Source organism: Rhipicephalus sanguineus, chromosome 6, assembly GCF_013339695.2.
Source record: "Rhipicephalus sanguineus isolate Rsan-2018 chromosome 6, BIME_Rsan_1.4, whole genome shotgun sequence".
Lineage (NCBI taxonomy): Eukaryota > Metazoa > Arthropoda > Arachnida > Ixodida > Ixodidae > Rhipicephalus > Rhipicephalus sanguineus.
In genome coordinates this window covers 153,515,445-153,537,783 of record NC_051181.1, presented here as the reverse complement: position 1 = coordinate 153,537,783, position 22,339 = coordinate 153,515,445, and the positions used below count along the sequence as shown (strand labels likewise).

The following is a 22,339-nucleotide window of genomic DNA, read 5'->3' as shown; positions in this document are numbered from 1 at the left end:
AACATACGTCGGGCAGACGGAAAGATGCCTCAACAACCGTTTAAGGGAGCACAGCGGCAACGTGGCAAAAGGAAGACAAGGGCACCTGGGGAAACATTGCCAGGAGTGTGGATGCATACCGTACTTTGACAATACGGCAGTGTTGTTTAGAGACAAAGACCGGTGCACGCGTGAAATAATAGAAGCCGCAGCAATGAACTGCGGTGATTACGAGTGTGTCAGGGCACCAACCCTTCTCTTATCCCAAAGAGAAATGGGATATCTTGATGGCAGCTGGTAAAAATGCAATGCAACGAACACGTGTGGTGTTAAAAATGCAATGCAACGAACACGTGTGGTGCTGATCAGATGAGTGGCTGTAGTTGTTTCTTCTTTTATTTTCTTTCTTTCACTGTATATATTTGCGAGCGCAGATATTAAACGTTAGTTGGAAGTAGCGCTTGTGCTCGTCGTGTTCCTTTGTCCCTTGTGTAGAAGTTCCGCGCTATAAATCTCGTAATAATAAATTTTCCTTGCAGCTTGCATGCGATATTTTCGGCACTGTTAAATCACGAAGCCGCGAAATAACCGTCTCAGGCTGGTGCCTCAGTGATAATTGAATCCACTAGTTACACGTCTGGCTGTCGCCACGCGCGTTCCAGTTCACATTTCAGAGCACATCTTCGGGTCGAACGCACCAATCGTACACAAACACATGTTCTCGCGCATAGTCGATGATTGCGCGGCAGAGTCAGCGGCGTCCATCCCCTCCTCTCACTGTGAACAATCATTTAGTCGGCGCAGTCGAAAAACAGCAGCTGATGCGGTCACAGGCGGTTGTTCACAGACTCCGCCGCCTTCACTCAGTCTATAGCCGCGCCCTCTTATGGACGAGCATTAGCCGTTAAAAGAATTGACCCCGAGGCGGCACTGTACGTACACCGCAGGCAGGCAGCAGAGCACGACCCGTGTAATTACCTCGCGTTGTCCCTTTGTTACACCTGGGCGGCGCGAGGGCGTTTGAAGGGAGAGGGCATGTGCGAGAGATTAAGAGAAAACCGTCGGGTGCCTTATACGTCGTAATAGAGGGGGGCGGGGGTGCTCTGCGCAGATTGTTGGCTATAATTCAGCTCACCTGCGCTCACTTTTTCGACGTTTTCTTTATCGTTCGGCTGCGCACCGCTCGCGTGTAAAGTTCCCGGTTACGGGACGTTGGGTTTCGAGTTCTGGTGGATGAGTACCATGTGGAGTAGCAGTACGCTCAGGCTGTAGAGAAGAAGAGAAGAAATAGTAGAGAAGGAAAGGCAGGGAGGTTAACCAGTATAGGACAACCGGTTTGCTACCCTACACATAGGGACAGGGTGGGGGAGATTTAAAGATGGAGAGGAAAGGCTGTAGAATGATCAAAAACGCGAATGGAGCAGTCATTATAGAATTTAGAATGTGTGTCGTAAAGTTTAATTATCATTCCTTAGGGAGGGAAAGCTTCTTAAACATCCATTTTGACAATAACATCTGCGGTATGTATGTATGTATGTATGTATGTATGTATGTATGTATGTATGTATGTATGTATGTATGTATGTATGTATGTATGTATGTATGTATGTATGTATGTATGTATGTATGTATGTATGTATGTATGTACAAGTTAAATAGGTTCAAACAAATGCTTAAACCACGCACTGAATGAGCGAGTTCACACTCGTTGCATAACGTCGCAGCGCACCGTCGAAAGCGGCTCTTCATTATATCAGTAACTACACGAGGCCAAGTCTCCGACCGTACTACCTGAATGCCCTGGTTGCATCATAATAATAATATCTGAGGTTTTACGTCCCAAAACCACGATCCGGAAATTTCGACTACCCGGGGTTGTTTAACGTGCACCTAAATATAAGTACAGGGGCCTCTAGTATTTCGCCTCCATTGAAATGCGACCGCTGCGGCAGGGATCAAACCCGTTACCTTCGGGTCAGCAGCTGAGCCCTACCGCGGCGTCAATCTGGCCGCCTCAGTACTGCACAATTTACGCCAATACGTCCGCTCCGTTAGCAACGGCGCACAACACGGCATGCAGCGTGCTCCATGCAACACCTGAGCACGCGGTCCAACATGCGTTGCGTGTGCCGCCGGAGTGCGTGTTCAGGCAGGCGTGCGTAATGTGTCCCGCGCGTCCGCTGCGGGATGGCTCCGCGGCTGACCCCCGGGGGTCAGTGGGCCGTGACCCCGAGCAGGGCGGCCACGCGAGGAGCGCATGCGCAGGCACGCGCCCCACGTGTGGACAGCACGCGCTGGCCGACCGCACCTGCAGTCGCGGCTATACGTCCGTAAGCGTTGCCCGCAGTTTGTACAGCGGCCGTCCGCCGTTGATTTCTCTCCGGGGTCTGGCTGCGTTGCGCTGTGCTACTTGTCAACACTCAATTTGCATAGTGGCACGATAAGAAAGCTTTTCGTTTGACAAAAGAGCTTTGGCTCTCTCGTAACCCTGTCTCCTTCTAGTACCGCCATATCTATGAGATAGTCGAAATGTCCCCCTGTTGATTTTTGAAGGCTCATGCTAAGTTCTTCATTTTAGCTTAACATTGTGCAAACGTTTCGCCGGTTTATTTCATAATTTTGCTCTACTGCGTCCTATTAATTCTTTAGACCATCATCAGTTCCCTGGTGTAGAGGTTTTCCTCGATTATGGCTTGCCGCCCCCTTTTTTGTGAGTGAGATAGTATAAAAAAAAAAGGGCGGGGGGGGGGTGGGGGTGGCAAAATGGGTGTGATGGCATGGTTATAGCACAGCGTACTGAATCGCATTGTAAGTTACTTCTGCGGAATCGCGGAAGGTTTATGAAATAGATAATTGGTGCATTGGGCTTGCTGCCGCACGAAGGACGAAGTTCGCAGCGACTGTTCACGAATAGCCCCGACCCTTTGACCCTCCGCATGATCTGCTTCCAGCAGGGGTTCAACGTTCATCAAGAGTCACTGTTATCATTATTTTGCTCCGTGCTTACGCAATACCCAGACCAGCTCATGCCAAGGGAGGGGCTTTATCGACTGGAATGGCCTTCTATACGGTACTTGCTGCGAACTTGATTGTAAGCACATGCAGAATCGCTGGAAAGACTTTCGCGCAGTGGCGCCTATATTTATAGCCCACAGTTGGTTATAGTATTGGGACCTCTGTACCGTAGCGGTGCGTACAGGGTGGGATTGCTCCCCCCCCTCCCAACCCCCCCTTAATGATCTGACGGGGGCGCCAAGTGTGCCCCATGCCTTTATTCAGTCAAACCTGTCCCGTCATTGTTTAAGGTGCATATTTTTGACGAAAATGGTGGCTGAGGGCCCCTGATGTTGCATTCTATAAGAACGGTTCACTTCTCACCTTAAGTTGGCCCCTGAAAGCCGAGGACCATAGGCATGTCTGTTGTTTTTGAAAAGCACGTAATCGCTTCATTGTCATTTATGCATCTATTACGACTATTGACTTCTTTCGTGCTCGACCAATCGGGAGGGGAGAGAGGGCGCTGCGGTGCAACTTCGGCCCTTGTATGAAGAACGCTGCGCACGCCTGTGCTGTGCACGTAAGGTTGCAGACCTGTACACATTGTCGTTGGTATTCCATCGTTCGAGCGAACCAAAGCGTACCCATATCCTGCAGCCAGATCAAGCGGTCGCGATGCGCACGCAACCACTGCTGAAGCATATGCGAAGCCAGTTGAGCCAACCACTCAGCTGCGGCCCACACATCATGTACAGTTCGAACGGGCGTGCTCAAACGGAGCCCTATACTGTACACATGTAGTGTACGTACAACACGCATACGTGCCTTACGGGCTGCAGCACAAGAGCCCAACGGCTGGTCGCGGGGTTGATGTTTCCAGATGGGTAGACAAGCCACCCACCGCCGGCCATCGCGCCGCTGAGCCGTCAAATTAGTAGCGGCGTCCGCAGCGTTGCTCACCACTCGAGTCGTCCAGGTGCTTCGCGTCGACAAAGCGCCTTGCGCGCCTCACGCACCTTGGTTCGGGTTCGGCCTGCGGCGCCGACTCGCATGAGCGCTCCGCGCCGATCGCGCCTTCGGACGAAGAATCCTTCGAGTGCTCTGTGGCACGCACTCCGGTCCCCCACGTACACTGCTTCTTTTCCAACCCCCTTCTTCCTCTGTGCTTCTGCTGTAGCCTTTCGCTTGCCCCCGTTTATAGTCAGCGGCGTTCGTTTTGTGTTATTTTTGCTTTGTAACGCACATGCGTGGTGGTCCACCTATAACGACTGGTGAAAGTCCTGTACGAGTCTGTGGCGCTTCGAGCGTGGATTGTTACTGTGGCTGCAGCCTGGCCCGCCGTGATTGAAGGAAGGCGGGAGCGCAGCTGAAGACCGTTATAGCTGGTCACTTTGAAGCCGGAAAGGAAGCCGGAGAGAGAATATATATGTGTGGGGGGTTGGGGGAGAGGGGGTCTCGAGGTGTTGTATGATTGGAACGTCTTGGCCAGGAAACGAGGGAGCTTCGGAGATCGTTATAAAAGAACGGCGCAAGAAAAATTTGGGGAGGGGCGAAGCATGTAGGGAAGGGTGTTTCAGCTCCACTAACGTGAAACCTGTGGAGCGGCGAAGCATGCAGTGGGTGCCGGTGTTTCCCACAGCAAAATTACTGCTAATGGGCAATGAGAGACAAAAGAAAGATTAGATACATGAGACCCGCAGTCTTCTTTTAGTTAACGTGCGCGCTGCGAATTTTTATCGTTCAACTACGCACAATAGAAATCTCCCAGCGGCACTACATTGCAGGTGCCTAGTGCCTATATCTATAGTGCCTATATATACGGGGTGGCCGGTGAACGGTTGCGCAGCGCGATTTTTTCAAGAAACTCGCTAGCAGACGCTGCCTGCGTCGGCGTTGTCTCTCGCGGGCGAAGGCGCATTCTCATTCCTCGCGAGCTGGTAGTTGAGCGTTCATCGTAGGAGGAGCGTTTCCATAGTGAACGCGCGCCGTTCGCTCTCTCGCCACACGGCGAGCGCTGAGGCGGTGGCGCCCTCTCTTGCGCTCAAGTACGAGGCTCACTAGTAAATATACGGCTGGTAGTGTAAGAAATATGTCAACAAAGAGTGTTAAGCGAAAAGTCAGAGAGGCGGAGAGGATTTACTGGACGGCAGCTATGGAGAAAAAACCGTCTTTGATTAACTACCGAAAGGGCAAAAATGAAATAAGGAGGGAGGCATTTTACGATAATTCAAGGGGAAGCGCTACTGTTTGAAGCGAGATCGGGTTGCCTTAGAACGCGTAGTTATAAAGCGAGATTCAGTAAAGAAGAAGAACAATGCACGTGCTGCGGGGTAGATAGGGAAACGGCGGAGCATGTTCTGATTGAATGTGGAGATATCCACCCATGTGTACGTTTGGGCACGAGCCTACATGAAGCCTTGGGTTTTAGAGACAACAATGGAAAGCTGAACACACCCGCGATTGAGATAAGTAAGAGACGGTTAGAGTATTGGTGGCAAAAAAATTAGAGAGAAAGGACAAAAATAAATATTGGGGAAAAAAATAACGACATTTTGCCGTAAAGGGCAGATAACTGGGCTGAGAATTTACGTTTCTTTTTCTGTAGTAACATAGATTTAATTGAAGTAGAGATATTAGGCCAACACTCAGAAAAAGAAGAGTAAAGGGAATTTTTTTTTCTCTCGAGCCTGATGGCACACTTGTCACCGTCCCTTTATAATGGGGACGCTCATAGCATCCATCCATCCATCCATCCATCCATCCATCCATCCATCCATCCATCCATCCATCCATCCAAGCAAATGGACAGGTGTAAACTTTATCGCCCTGACAGTAGACGAAAGCTACGTAGAAGGAAGGACACGGGACAACACAAGCGCGGGCTATCAACTGTTTATTTTTACAGAATCATGGCAAAATATATACACTCAAGGAAAGGGGGAGACAACAGAACACAAAAATTAAACACTCACACATGCGCAAGATACATATCAAGAGAGGAACTATTCTCAATCCGGCGCCGACGTGTCTTGTGGTCTATCTGCTTCCTTGCCCTGAAGGAATGACACTTCCGCTTCTGTTAGACAGTGAAGGAGCGCTAACACAGGAATCCCCGCCGGCGCGATGCATTGCGAAGGCTTCGATGATTTCCCTTTCTTTTGAGTTGCTACATCGTGAAACAATGGTGGTGTTATCAAATTTCGGATTACATTGGAACCTGTTGCAATGAGCAGCCATGTTTCCGGGGTGAGTGATCTGCTTGCAGTTATAGTTATGCTCGCGTAGTCGTGTGTTGACGCACCTTCCGGTTTGTCCAATATATTTCCTTCCACAAGAAAGGGGTACACAATAAACAACTCCTTTTTCGCATCCAGTGAACTTGTCCGAATGGCTAACACTGCACAATTTGCTAGATCGCTGTTGATTGTTGTTGACCTTATGACATAGTGAGATTAGCTTGTTAGGAGCCTTGAAAACCATGGGTATGCCGAACCAGGGGCGTAGCCACGTTAGGGCACACCGGGCCCGTGCCCCCCCCCCCCGAATTTTTTTTTTGCCATAGCATACAGAGCAGAAAATGACACTCGACCACATCTGCCTGCTCGTCCCCACTACAGATCAAGGAGGTGCCCCCCCCCCCCCCCGAAAAAAATTTCTGCCTACGCCCCTGTGCCGAACCTATTCGCGATTTTCTTTAGTCCATGGGAAACGTTGTGCATGTATGGCAAAACAACAGGCCGTTCTTTTGATGTTTCTTTCGATTCCTGAATCCCTTTAATGGCTTCTCAGCCAAGGATGCTATCAGGGCATCCGGGTAATCGCTTTTTCTTAATCTGTTCGCTTGGTTCATCAGGCTTCTATGCCTACGGCATGCGCGCAGGATTTTTGGAAACTATTGAGCATGCAGGCCTACGCAACGCTCCTTTTTACTATGAACAACCAACTGGCCATTACCCTGGCTCTTCTAAATGGGCAGGACACGACGATGCATGCAAGCAAATGGGTCACGACGATGTACGCGGCGACAGCAGATGACGATGTACCGCCGACAAGCCGATACCCTAAAGTGCTTCGCCCCTAAAACAACGGACTAACACAACCAACTAGCCCATCCGCCACGGTGGTCTAGTGGTTAAGGTGCTCGACTGATGACCCGCAGGTCGCGGGATCGAATCCCGGCCGCTGCGGCCACATTTTCGATGGAGGCGAAAATGCTAGAGGCCCGTGTACTTACATTTAGGCGCACGTTGAAGAACCCCAGATGGTCAAAATTTCCGGACCCTTCCACTACGGCGTCTCTCATATCGTGGTTTTGGGACGTTAAACCCCAACAATTATTATTATTACAACCAACTAGACCGAATCACCGCCCTTGTGAGCTTTCTACAAACGTTTTCTGCCGATAACAAGCTTACGGCTGACGACTCCAAGGTGCTTGCGTTAAGCTCACCTGCTGCGAAAATGAAAAGCAGAGAGTACTAATGTGTCGTCAGATCGAGTGCTTTCGGTAATCACAATAAACGTGTTCTTTTTTCCCCTCCAAGCGACGCCTGCATCGTATACTCTGTTCCAGAAGTTCCGTGCAGCAGAGCCAAGGCTACACGACCCTCGAGCGCAGGTTGTTGCGAAGCGAGATGTAGTGCCCCATATACGTAGCCCGTTGTTTGTCCTCATGACTTTTGCAAGCGGTCTCGTCGGAGGATTTTTACTTGAAGGCTTCTCTGCGTGTTGTAGCTGTGATTTGTATGACGATTTTGTCGCATTTTCTGTATAAAACAATTTTTGTGGCTCCATCATACTGAAGAAAGAGTTCTTGCTTGTACGTGTTATAACATGCAAATGACGAAAGAAATAACGCTGTTGTGGCTCGTATGTGTTATGTTTTTACTTATAAAGTACGAAGGAATGGTACGACACTGTCTAAACTTGTATGAGTAGTCCGCACAGCCCGAGCGTCCACAGCGCCGCGGAGAATCCAGTCTTGGGTTGTGATTAGTCCGCGGTGGCAGATTTGGTCACTCCTTAGTCAAAATGGCGGCGCCTGGTTCAACTGTGCGATATCGTTCCCGGATCAGCTTTTACGACAAGGGAGCGAAGCGGCACTTCGCATGCCCATAGGCATGCGTATACGAAATCTGATGAAGCGTGGTGCTTTCATATTCAATTTGGCTAGTGCAGCGCTTTCCACCGAAACATGAGCCACTGAACCCTATCCCTCAAATGTCTACGTGCAAGTATCTCGAAGACGCGCGCTTTTACGGTGCCGAGGAGAATATTTAACCGCTTTGACAATTACAGCTCATCTCACTGCGCAGTTGCACAGTGTCCCGAGACGCTCTTGCCGCTTTCGCTGCAGCGCTCGCCGCTAGCAGACGACAGGGCGCGGAAGGATACACTTAGATGTGCTCGCCCTCCTGATTGGTTGAGAAGGCCTGTAGCTTCCACAGTGCTGCACGGAACTTCTGGAACAGAGTATAGACAGGCGTTTGTACTGTTCCTGGTCATTTAGGTGCATATGCTTCTTACGAGACCGAAATAGAAGTAGCCACTCCAGAAAAAAAAATACTTATGAACAATTCAAATCCAATAACTATTTGATTTGCTATATATAGGTGTTTGGTCTGGAAAATACGAGTTCTGTAGTTCCACAACAATTACGAAGCAGTCGAAATCACGAAATCACGATGATGGATAAATGCAAGAGCACCTGCGTACTTAAGTTAAGGTGTGTGTTCAAGAACCCCAGATGGCCAGAATTAATACAGAGTCCCCACTATACGGCGTTCCCATAATCTAGCGTGGTTTTGGTGTCTAAAACATCACAAACAGAACGGATGATACCACATCCCGAGAGCTTAGTACGGACAAAACGCGCCTTCAGTTTTTGGTATTTTTTGCAAAAGATCAAACGACTATAGTTGCTGCTCGCAGGACTGAGGTATGTAGCTATATCGTCATACTGTCGTCTTCTAAGTTGTGAGGAAGTAACGTGTCTTTGCAAAGCTTTCCGAACATAAAAATATGACATAAGAGTGTTCGAATAACAGAACTGTGCGGCGATTTGCTTTGCTAAGTCTGTTTATTCTTAACGCTTGAGATTATAGACTCCTCGTGAAGCCGTGATGCGCAATATCACGGTGTGGAGCCTGCTGCACTGCGCTCACTGCGTTCAGTGATTTGCAGATAGGATCGAACTACCAGCAGCACGTGTTGCACGCAATGTTGTGGGGGGTGTACGCTGTTACGTTCCGCTTCCGTTGCTCGACTCCAAGCTGCACAAGAATCAGATGAAGGCATGCGCGAGCGGTTGAAGCATTTGCATAATGACGGTTCGGGAACGTCATGCGGGTTTACAAGATTTCGAGACCACGAAAGCGAACACGAAGCGTGTGCTACGTACCGTAAGAATAAAATCTTTTGTGAAGAAAGCGACTGTTTGAACAGGACGGGCGTGGCAGATGTTTGAATAACATCGGCGGTAGAGTATCTGTAGACTGACACGCGCGTGTATTCGTATGCAACAGTCAACGAAAAACAGCTGCGCATCTTGGATGGCTTCGCGGTCCTAGTGGGAAAGTCGTTAGTTATTAGTTAGTTGGCAGTGCAATATGTACATGAAGAGAACTAAATTGCTGGCTGACTGCTAGATTGAATTAAGCATCGCGCACACATGTACGCACGCATAAGCGCACACGCATACTAACACGCATATGCACGCGCACGTATACACACGTAAACGTGTGCGGCATGCGAGTGGTTTCTGTGCCCGTTTATATTACAATACTGTTCAAACACAAGTGTTGAAGATTGGGCGAGTTGGTTCGTCGTACTTGAAATGGTATAGCGCATTACGGGGAAGAAGAAACGGCCTAGCAGACCGACACAAGAGACTCTTGTGTCGGTCTGCTAGGCCGTTTCTTCTTCCCCGTAATGCGCTATACCATTTCAAGTATGTTCAAACACCTCATACCAATAAACTGTCATTGCAACACTACTAAAACGACGACGTATACCTACTGGACCAACGCACGGCACGAAAAGCTTTATAAATCTTGCAATGTATACGAAGCAAAAAAAGAATATTCCTTATGAAAAAAATTCAGTACGTGGATTTATCCAATCTTCGTACTTGTGTTTTCGCCAATTGACATTAATTCTTCACTTTATATTTGTAATTATCGAAGAAAGAACTTTCGAGACACAGCAAGGGATTATTAATTTGCCTGTTGATTTACGACCAAATACTGGAATAAGCTGCTGCTGCAGCGGCTGGATCAGACATGGCTGCGTGCGTTTATTTTCTGCAGTATTGTTATTAACGCGATAGCGTTAAAGAGCTCGTATTGCAGAAATTCCGCCGTCGGCGTCGGCGCCGTTGGTTGTGAGCGAAAAATCATCATCTTGTCGGTGACCGAAAAATCGAAAAAGCTGCAAATAAAATAATAAAAATGTTGGGTCCGAGTGAGAATCGAACCCAGGCCGTCTGCGTGGCACAGGCGTTCTATCACTGTAAACCACTTTGCACCCTTAAAGGGGTTTCAAGCAAGCAAAACACCCTTTTGCCTAACCAAATTTGCAAAAATTAGGGTGTAAGGGTGTTTTCCTTCCCCAAAACAGCCTTTAGGGGGTAATGCTCTAGCTAAACACCCTTTAGGAGTTAAGGGTGTTATGTGTTATCGAAACACCCATGGCCCATACCACAGCGTGCCAGATGATAACTGGGACTCGCTGATTAAAATGTCGTTGGATCTTCGGCGAGTTTAGATTAAAAGATATGTCTCTTTTAGGGCTATCTACAAGCGTACCATAAATTTACGCCTTTTCTCCTAATGTTTAATGTTCATTTATACGGAACAGAAATATCTCCACCGGCACTGAACGGCGGCTTAAGATACTATGGCTATATATACCAGATGGTCAGTGTAAGGCTGTGTAGCACGAGCGCTCCGTCCATGTGGTATTTTACAATACGCTTTGTTGTGTGTGCCGCGGTGTGGCGCGTGCGCACACCTTCTATGCTGATGTCATCTATAATTGCATGTTCCCTGACTGGTAGATTTTTTTTTTTCAAATTTTTCAGTGATAAGGGTGTTTAGGCCATTGGAAACACCCTATGGTATGGGTGTTTTGATACGTCAAAACACCCTTTTCCTAGGGTGTAAGGGTGTTAGTTATAGACACGGCAAAACCCCCTTAAGGGTGTAAAGTGGTTTACTGTGTACCACACAGCCACGCCTCTTTTTTTTTTTTTTGATCATGGTATTTAATAGAATGCGTATGAAAATGGTACACAGTATCACAACAGTCTATAACACAGAGTTACACTACTACAGTCACTTAGCGACAATGAAAGTACAAGCACTGCCACAAAAACTGGAAGACTAACTTATAGTCCTTCATTCCAGGGAGAGTTCTTCATCAGGTGTTGCGCAGAAAAGGTGGCGAGGCTAAGCACCTCGCCAAGATTGTGTACCAGACCGGTCTGAAATCAAGTTCGTCGTAAACTTCTTTTAAATTAATAACCATTCGGGTGAAATGTATACGTGATGAGGTGATCGGCTCTGCGTTACGGTCCTGCATTCGCGTCTTCCACAAACTGTGCATACCAATAACAAGGAACATATCGTACGGCACTTCATCAAGAGGTGTTGGCATCAAATAACGAATAGTGTACGAATTAATTTCAAATTCTTTCTGCAGAGTTCGCTGAAGGACATCCCAGAAAAGAATCGCATCTTTGCAGCTCACGAAGCAATGCTCTATTGTTTCAGGTACATCACAGAGACGGCAGTTGACCGACGATACAAAAATGCCTTTTGTTTGTAACCATGTTTTTACGGGGAGTGTTTCAGAATGGAGTTTATAGAAGAATGTTTTTTGAATTGGGAGATATATACATTTTTTTGCACTCGTTTCAACACATCATGGCCTGGAAGATCAAAATATGATGATCGGTACAGCGGAGGAGGGAAGAGCATAGATATTAAGTCCTTATATAGTGTTTTGCGTGATACAGTATACAAATATTCTGTTGAAAATATCGTTATCAAATGTTGATTACAAAATCTTTGCGAAAGTCCTATCAAATCGGTTGCAATTTGCGATGTCGATTCTTATTGGTCCTCACCAGACATGTGGAATTAGAGGTCGCTCCATACAAAATAATATACACGTCATGCGTACAGTTCTTCAGTACTGCTACAGTTGTCAAAAACAGCTGGCAATGTTGCAGGTAGACCTCGCAAAAGCTTTTGATCGTGTGAGCCATTCATTTCTTTTTTCTCTCCTTGAACATGTCAATGTTGGTTCCATAGTACTTAACGGAGTCAGACTTTGTTGTAATGATTCTTCGACTCGTCTAATTGTTAATGGTCACCTTTCAAAATCAGTTGCTATTGGCTGGTCTGTAAAGCAAGGATGCCCAATGTCACCACTTTTGTTTGCCCTTTATCTTGAACCACTGTGTTCGAGCATAATACAATCGAGTCGTATCCGAGGATTCAGTATACTAGGCAATGAAGTTAAAATATTAGCTTATGCAGATGATGTAGCGATCCTTTGCACCGATAAACCAAGTGTTGAAAATGCGATATCTGAAATTGGGAAATTTGGTATTGTTTCTGGAGCTCGTTTAAACTCCTCAAAAAGTTTAGGATTGTGGTTTGGCTCATGGGGCAGTACGCCGAACCAGTTTGCAGGGGTTAACTGGACTCGCATTCCACCAAAGTACCTTGGTGTACCACTAGATGCGTATAGATTCAGTGCACGCTATTGGAAAGAACGTGTCCCTTTGATTGAACGGCAGGCCCAGGCATTTGTTCCATATCGCCTTTCAATTTTTGGGAGAGCCGAAGCTTGTAATACTTTTTTAGCAACAAAGCTTTACTATGTGCTGCAGCTTATTCATTGTGCTAGGTCTTACGTGCAACGCTTCCATCGTATATTTGCAGCGTTCATATGGTCTTCGACTTTTGAGCCCATGCGTCGTGACAACATTTTGAGACAAGTTAGTGACGGTGGTTTGGGTTTAATACACTTGTATCTGTGGCAAACAGTTTCACGTTTCTTCTTTTTCCGTGACAGTTCCCATCCCATCATTCGTTCGTTCTTGCAAGTTAATTTTGTTAATTGTTTCCCTGACTTGGTTGTTTCCTCAAACTTCTTCGCACGCCCATGCCTGTGGGGATTTATGGAGGAAGTTTACTTTGCTGTTCGATTTCTTAAAGCCCGATTTTCAACACAGCCACGCCTCTGCTTGGAGCTGCACTGAAAGTAACTTTCATGCTTCCCAAAAATACGCCTCCTGTACACAGGTGTCACAGTACGAGATGTAATATCGCAGTAATATTGCGTGGTACAAGCGTACATTGTCATCGGTCGTCACACCATGTCAATGTCATAACGACTTCGTGGTTTAAAGGCGGCCACCCATTACAAAAGGCACACACATTACTGCGCGTATTCCCATATGACCACGTAGTGGGTGCATCGCAACTTCGAAAAAGTTTCTCGCGCATAATTTCTCCTGGTTTAAAGCATGCTACCCATTACATAAGGCACACACCTTAGTGCGCGCATTCTGTTAAACACTCGAAGTGTTAGAAGTGCGCACATAGGACAGGAAATCGCTATGGCGTTCAACTCTCAAAGGCGAAGCTTAAGCGTCCCCCAACTTTTTTTATGGATATGCATGGTAAAATCTACTGATTAAAGAGAGAGAGAGTGACTGTACACATGCATGGTAATTGAAAATTGATGTATTTAGAGCGGGACAGTTTGTGGAAAATACGCAATTTCCAAAATATTCAACCCTGTTGAATTCAGTGGGTCAAAGCTGTAATAAAACTGTGGTAATCGTTAAAGACGATGAAGAGAGCGAGACGCAAAACACGGTGATAAATTATAGCAAATTTTGAAACTAGCTAATGCCTACCATTAATCTTAACCAATCTTCCCTATTCGTTGCGTTTCCACACAAAGCCACGTATTGCCCACAATTCCGACGCTGACTGAACTGCAGTACTCGCAACACTCATAGACCACTAGCCTCATAGTTTCCTCTAGTGATGTTTGCGAGAAACTATGCGTAAAAGCCTACAATCGCTGCGCTGCCATGTCGCCGCGTTTGCGCAAGGGCATGCTATAAGAGACGTGTTGTGGTCCCGCTCGCCTAACAGAGACGTCAAACGACCAGCGAACCCCGCAAGGGCCAATTTCGTTATACGCAGGGTCTTCGCTATATCGGCCTAGATTTTACGAGCGGCCACACAAATCGAGCATGCAAGCGCGACACCAGACCGCACAATGCTTGGCGACATGCGATTAATATCGCTGAGTGACACTACGACGTCGATGTCTATATAACGTTCCGAGCTTGGTACCCCACGATGTTTCTTTCTCTTTTTTTTTGCTCATTGAGTATTCATGGCCGACCCAGTCGTAAAAACGAGGGTCGTAAATGGAACAAAAAGCCCTCGCCGGGTATTATTGTGCTGACAGGCCTGCCGGTGTTTTGGAGCCTCCCTCTATTCCGCTTCTTTCTCTGTCTCTCTTAACCACCACCACCATCATCATCATCATCATCATCTTCCTCTCTTTCCTTCTCTCTATTCACCCTTCCCTGATTCCTATGCAGCGCTCGGGGTCGGGCTGGAAGCAGTAAACACGCCTTTTAATCGCGCAGACATTCTTTGTGCTGACCGCACAGCAGACCGCCTACAGAATTCGCGCTTTTATGACTCACAAGCAATGTGTGCGACGTCGCCGGCGCATTGTACTGCGTGGCCTGTTCCGCCGCGTTCTACCAGAGCCGCGCACTACAATCAGATTAGGTGGTCGCACGGAGGCTATAAGCCACGAGTTTTCCTCGTAGGTTGTGGAGGCTGCAAACTCCGAGACTCGAGTACGATAAATGTGATCTTTCGAACTATACCACCACGTGGGTCCTTTCTTTGTTTTAATCTTCAGTGGTTGGCATGATATATGATGCCTGATACTACCTCTCTCTTAGTCAAGCGGTGCACTGCAAGGACAATGCGATGTCAAGATAACAAAAAAATTCAGAGAAAAATTCAGGAGCCCATCCCCTCTTGGGGAATAGGGGGCAAGCGAAGTTTGGCGTGGGCGTGCCTGACCCACTCCATCTCTTTCTTTCTTTCTTTCTTTCTTTCTTTCTTTCTTTCTTTCTTTCTTTCTTTCTTTCTTTCTTTCTTTCTTTCTTTCTTTCTTTCTTTCTTTCTTTCTTTCTTTCTCATTGCGCAATACTCCCTCCTAACGTAAGCGTTCACGTCCCCGAAACGCTCGTTTCGGGCTGAATCGGCGATGCGTATTTCATGTTCTTTCCAGCATTCGTCAGCCTAGAACGACCCAAACAAGGGACTATCACGCGATCATGGAAACACGGGTTAGGAACAATGGTTAGGAATTCAATTTTTTTTCAAGTCGGAATTTCCCTGAAATGTGCTATTCCTGATCGATCTTACGCGCTGTCCAGCAGATCGCGTTTGGTCCGCCAACACGGAACATTTCACTGTAGCTGCCATAACAAATTCAATTAAGCGGCAGAGCATAGCATGACGCGGCATAGCGTAGCAATGAAGCGGCCATAGCTCCACAATTGTTTTTTACATCGTCGGTAGAACGCACTCAGCGCTTGTCCGGTGGTCTTCGTTCCTTTGTCTTCTTTGTTCCATTCGCGCTGTTACTTTGTTTGTTCCACTCATATGCTTTAGTTCAGTTCCTATTTGACAAGCATGCGCGCGTGCCACAGTGGTCAACGCACTTGCGTTGGGAACGGGTGGACCCGGGTTCAGACCCGGAAAGAAAACTTATTTCCTTTATTTTTCTTTGGTACTCTCCAGCTGTGGCTGAGGAGGGTTTTTGGGTGAGCGCGTCCCGTGGTTTTTTCGTCACGTTGGCTTTTTGGAACACCACTAACACCAGCTTCACAGGAAGTCAATGTAAGCTTCTCTTGAGAATATGAAATAAATCTGCGCCACTGAATCTGTATGCTTAAACTCCGCCAAACAGGATCCATCCATCCATCCGTCCGTCCGTCCGTCCGTCCGTCCGTCCGTCCGTCCGTCCGTCCGGCCGTCCGTCCGTCTGTCTGTCTGTCTGTCTGTCGTCGTCCGTCCGTCTGTCTGTCTGTCTGTCTGTCTGTCTGTCTGTCTGTCTGTCTGTCTGTCCTGTCTGTCTTCTGTCTGTCTGTCTGTCTGTCTGTCTAGTCTATCTATCTATCTTATCTATCTATATCTATCTATCTCTATCTATCTATCTATAGCTATCTATCTATCTATCGATCTATCTATCTATCTATCTATCTAGTCTATCTATCTATCTATCTACTATCTATCTATCTATCTATCTATCTATCTATCTATCTATCTATCTAATAGCTATCTATCTACTATCTATCTATCTATCTATCTATCTATCTTATCTATCTATCTATCTATCTGTCTATCTCCATCAGGTGATAAACAGGCGCAATGGAAATTGTGTTCTGTTTTTTTTTTTTGGGGGGGGGGGGGTGGAGAAGGGGGGGGTAGAGCACATAGAGAGATCACCACGACGATGCCGAGAACTCGCACGATATCGCTAATGTCAGCACAGTAACTCCATGCGAAACACGTCAGAGAAATGCCAGCCTGTCGGGTCAACTCGGCCGCTTGAGACACGCTGGCGTATGACGAAGGTGAAAGCCATGTGCCGGAGTGTTGGGAAATTAAGGTCGCAGCTCGGCTGGAACTATCTCCGGCCGCCAGCTTGACGTGCTGACAGAGGCTGTGGTCTGGTTGCAATAGAAGCAGCGCAGCTGCATATAGTGGAAATATAGACCGAGCGGCGAGCTTGGTTGCTTGCTTGGTACAGCTACCGAGACCCCAGCCACCCACCGTACTGAGGCCGTACCTCACTGTGAAGAGAGAGAAAGAGATGGGAAGTCGTAAGGAAGTCGTGCATAGCCAACGCAAATCATTTGTACACAACCCCACCTTATCCGCAACACGCCTCTTCCCCGATTGCTACAAATTCGCTTGCTCTTCCGTTTGCTTCATTCATTCATATTATTTTTTCGGTCACCTCTCCCCATGTCATTCGTTTTTTCTTGGTTATTGCGACGAGCTTTACTTCATCGACACGTAGCATGTGGCGTATGGGAATTTGTTGTGGCCTCAACACCTGCCTGAATCCGATTGTTCTACTTAACTCGAACGCCGGCCTGCTTCTTGTTCATCTTCATTTCGTTTTGCGTGTCTCTAATATACAACGTGTACTATAGATGAATTTCGACATTTCGGACCAATTGGCGTTGCGTGAATCACAACGCCTCCACCTTTTTACGTAAATAAAATATATCTACATGAATAAAAGACAGGCAGAAGATGCGAGATCGACATATTCTGAGCACTTGTCCGCCTTCTCAGTTCTTGACTTGCTGAGTTGTTGCCCTTATTGTATTAGTAACTAGTCTACTGAGGTTACGAATTTGTGGCGTTGATTATTATCTGTTAACATTTCCAGCAACATTTTGCAGGTAATGCTAAAACTGTCCTTGAGTGGCGGTTGTTTGTGGTCTTGTGAGAGCGAAATTGGCTACAGTGCGGGAACAAGTTTCCCGTCACATGGCCTGGTTGGTTTTTAAGTGTGAAGTGGAGTGTTGTTTCGTTTGTTAATACGTCGCAGAATAACACTATAGAGTTATCGTTAAAACAAGTGCAGTATATATGGAACACGCAAACGCTTTGAGCACCTATAGACAACTCGACACAGTTGCGTTCCTTTAAACACGCTCTTGCTGCAGACTAGAGCTGCAATTCCCGGTGCACTCTTGCCTACGTTGCTATCCCGTCAATTATTTCACTCCCGTCACCATCATGTATTGTATATAGTGCAGCGTTTAATAATAATTAACCGTGTCATATCAACGCGGTTAATCTTATAGATCGCCGAAGACGGCACAGCAGGTCGTATGCGCGGTCTTTTGGGGTCACGTTTGATGTTTATTTCACTTACATTTCAACAGCACCATTGTCATATACGTACCCTTTTGAATCAGCTATTATACTCACCTCCCACTTATTACCGCGCGTATCGATGCCACACATCGGGACTTCCGATTAGGCAGCCTACTCGCGCGTAGAGATTATACGTCAACGACGCCGCACTCAATCCGCAGCATTCCCCGGTCGGTTATGCCGTCCTCGTGCGGCAATAGGGCGACGCAAACTCCGCGATATCTCAGGTCTCAAGCGCTCGACCTCTCCGGCAGCCGCTGAGCGCGTCACAAGCGCAGCCGAGCGAAGAGACCAGGCGGAGACGCGCCTGCGCCGTGGCTTTCAGGGCTGCTGCGTGAACGCGGGAGATAAGTGCGAGCGCGCGCGAGTCCGTCCCGCGGGCGAGAGGAGCGCGTCGCCTCGGGAAAACCGAGAATGAAAATGAAAACAGGCAGCGGCGGCGGCGCCGATTCAATTAGGGAAGCGGCGCGCGAAGAGCCCCCCGCTTCCCCTACGGCCTCACCGTACTCCTTGCTTCTTGCAGCGAAAGGCGCTTCCCTACGCCTTTTCCTGCTTACGCCCTCTCCCGCTTTTCCCGCGGAGCGCGCCGGAATCGACGCTGGCGGCGATCTCCGTTGCGGGTCGGCGGAGCGGAGCGAAGAGCTCGCTCTGGCATATGATGGGGATGGAAAGGTGGACAAGGACTGCAGTGGCCCTCCCTTGCACGTCTGGCTCTCGCGTGTGCGGGATTCGGGAAAATTGGGGAAACGGCCTCTTGCGCGCGCACTGCGAGACGCTCGCTCTGTATTATGCGCGCTTGCATGGAAAGTGGCTCGCCGATGTGGGGCGCTGCGTCTGCAATTCTCCTGGCTCAAGAAAAATAAAGGAAGAACACAAAGGGGAACAGGGAAGATAGGAAAAAAAGAGGGGGCTTTTGGTTGTCGGTGCTCTTGAAGTAACAGCCTATCGTTCCGTCCTTTATCTTTTTTTTTTCGCCTTATGCAAATGTACTCTGCTTTTGCAAATGGCAACGATAAGAGAGACGACGTTAGAAGGATGAAACAGCGTAGGCTTATTGTAGCGGGCGTGCAGTGCCAGAAGCATTGCACGCCCACCATCTCTGAATTTAATGGGTTACTGCAATACCTATGTTAATTATGAATTGAATAAAACTTCCCTAAGAATAAGAAACAAACAAACAAACAAACAAATAAACAAACAAACAAACAAACAAACAAACAAACAAACAAACAAACAAAAAGCAGCTCCGCTGTCTGGCTCCCCGTCAGACGGTAAGTCTGACGCCGAGCATACAACACCGTTGTATGCTCTTATTTTACTCTATCCTACTAGCTGGATGAGGAGACGGGAAATAAGGTGACCATAACTGAGAAACAAGATCAGCGTTAATATTAGAGGTTATTATGATTCTATGAAGTCATGCTGTGTAATAAAATACTGGTGTTCTCGTCATCCGGTCTATCTTCACTACCTGACCGCCACCTCGTAGTTACATGGATGGCTGAGCAGTTTAAAACCATAAATACACATCACATATATATAACGAGACCACCCTTCTGATAGCCCCGAATATCATCAGGCAGGCCTGATTTCGCCGTTTCTTTGATTTTTCTTTTTGCTATAAGAAATGCCTCGTCACATATATTCAACCGGCCTCGTAATCAAGGCAGCTCATTATTTCCGCCAGTGCTAAAGTTTTCCGACATTATGTGCGACCTCGCTTATTTCTTGTACCCTTAAATTGTCTGCACCTACTACAAAAGTATTCCACGTATACGTTTCATTCTAGCGAAAGATCTCCCGCTTGTTCTTTTTTTTTTTTTTGTCACGATCAACAGCTAACATACTAGCAAACTTGAGCCTCTTTATAAGTCAAACTCGAATTTCCTCGCTCTATTGCAAGTTCGCACGTATCGCTTGCTCGGTCTTTGTTGCCGTGTAATTTATAGGTCTTAACCGCACATATCTGAGGCTCTATTCATCCACTCGATGAACGAAATATCCTTTCGCTATGAAAGCGCGGCTCGCTGTAATATACTGGACTTCGGAACAAAACTGCGACTAAATTTATACGTTGGTCGAGTACACCATATCAAGTGGCCGTATGCCATGATTTAGGACGTACTTTCGTGAAAGCGTTTCAAAGGCGCACTCCGTATAACCGTATTGCGTTACGCTTGCTCTCTCGAAAGCCACGGCCATAAGGGTTTCGCTTTCACAGCTACTCGACGCATTGAGTGGCATGAAAGAGCGTATAGGGGTGGCCACTGAAAAAAAAAGCGGTATCGTCGCGAAGTCAGCGGGGGTTGCTTTCAACACGCGCCGCAAACCACAAAGATGCGGCCCGCTTATTTTTCTTTAATTATTTGTTTTACATTGTTGCGAAGCGGGTGAACCATCGGTAAGGTCGTTACGGCTCGCCATAAATACGGATCCTGTCAAGGCTAAGGGCACCTGCTGCAATGGAGGCCATAAATTCCGCGGAAACTACTCCTGCTGTGCGGGACGCTTCCTGAATCTGAGAACGAACACAAGACGCGCGAGACCTCACCAGTCTAAAGCTTCCTCCGGCAACAACCCCCGCAGAACTACTGCCATCTAAGACGCCATATACCTCACTAAGCATCTTTATACAAAGAGCCACACGTGTTTAGAGCCACACAAGTGTCCTTAACCACTCTGACATTTCTTCGTTCCTTAGAACTACGGGCGTGCGAGGACCATCACTGACTATAAACAATTACAACGCAGGCGTCTACACACATTTAACAAACTAAGAGCAACCCTTTTACTGTGTTCTCAGCCTTATTCTGTTTTACTGTTTGCGTGTCTTTTCCTGTGTTCATTAAAAAACACATACGCTCAGTTACGGCATTACAGTTACATGAACTGAGACAAGTGTTGCTGAAGGCAGAAGGTTGTTTGACCTGGCTATAGCATATTCTGCACATTTGCTTCGGGATAGTTGTTCCCACGTGATCTGACATCTCTCGCTCGGTGTCATGCGGGTCTTAGCTATGTCCTCATTTTCCCGCAATGGTTGAGCGGCGCTTACAATCAGTGGATGTATTGGGTGTGCGATGCGTATTTCTGTTAAATCGCGTCACTTTACACTTTGCACAGTGGTGATCTTCGAGTGGCAAGTGGTCTGTAATATAGTGGTTGAGTAGTGGTCTACTGCGCATAGCAAGTTAAACATGTTGCGGTCATATAGAGTACACACTGCAAACTTCTATCTGCGCAGTCTCATTGAACATAAGAGATAAACGGTAAGAACAAAATAATTGTTTAAACACCGCAAGGCTTAAGGGTCTCTGGTCACCCTCCCTATATGGTGGCACTGCGACAGGGCACGGGCTGCACCGGGCGCAAGTCCCCTTCAAAAGTGCTCACGCATGGGGCCCCAACAATGACTGCTCAAACGAACTCGCACGCATGGGTGCGAATCACAATGTAACCATTAGAAGGGTGTAACCTCCATTGTACGAGGGTGGTATATAGACGCCCGCATAGCTGTATCACCGTGGAACTGGCAGCGAAAGTGAAGCTGAGTCGGCGTTGACAGCGCACCGGCTGCTATCGCCATCGACATATTCCTCGGGGAAGCATAACGCTTCCTGTTCGTTATTTCTGTGATTTTTTAGACTGTTCTTTTTACTCTGCATTCTTCAAGCGAGGTTCAACGGGAGTCATCGATGTCTGCCGGCTCAGAATCAGCCCTTCACTGCACGCATACCGCATGATCGTGCATATACATCGTGTAGGTCACCCAGTGGATTTACTGGTCTGTAGTTGCAAGCAGCACGGTGGTGACTCTGCATGTAGGCACTCTGGGGCCTCAAGCTGACCGTCCTGCTGCGGTACGGGGTGCCGCGAGTAGGTGGTCGTCCAACGGGGTGTGGCGGGGCGTTGAGAGGAGGCAGGGGCAGGGAGCGACGGGAGCTGCCGTGGGGTGGTTCGGTGTTGTAAGCGAACGTGTCAAATAGACAATAAGTTGAGATGTACCGCCGCGGCTGCTGCTCTCCATTTTCCCCCGACATTCGCATAGCAGCAGCGGCAGTTTGTGGGGTGGGGAGAGCGCATCTGCCGCGGCCATAGCGGTGAATGGGCGGCTGAAGGTTCGAAGTCGTGTATGTAGGTGCACATGCGTGCTAGTGACGCCACTTAATCCTCTAGGGTGCGCGAGGGGGTTTATGGGTTGTTGATGGAGGCTGCGGTTTGTGATACGCTGCGTGGTAGCGTTCTCTTATTTGTTTTTTTTTTCTTCTTTTTTTATCTCTGTGGTCCAAATCTGGAGGAAAAGGGCAGACGGTCGGCGAACGTGGTAACCCTCTATATAGGAAGAG

The 22,339-nt window shown here is 47.6% G+C and overlaps 1 protein-coding gene across 1 annotated transcript in view; it reads right to left on the bottom strand.

The window, feature by feature from the left end:
• LOC119396826 (paired box pox-neuro protein) overlaps positions 1-22,033 on the bottom strand; it is a 63,815-nt gene extending 41,782 nt beyond the window's left edge. The window contains exon 1 of the mRNA XM_037664161.2: positions 21,842-22,033. Within this exon, the coding sequence (XP_037520089.2) occupies positions 21,842-22,033 (192 nt within the window). The remainder of the gene's footprint in view (positions 1-21,841) is intronic.
• Positions 22,034-22,339: the final 306 nt, after the last annotated feature.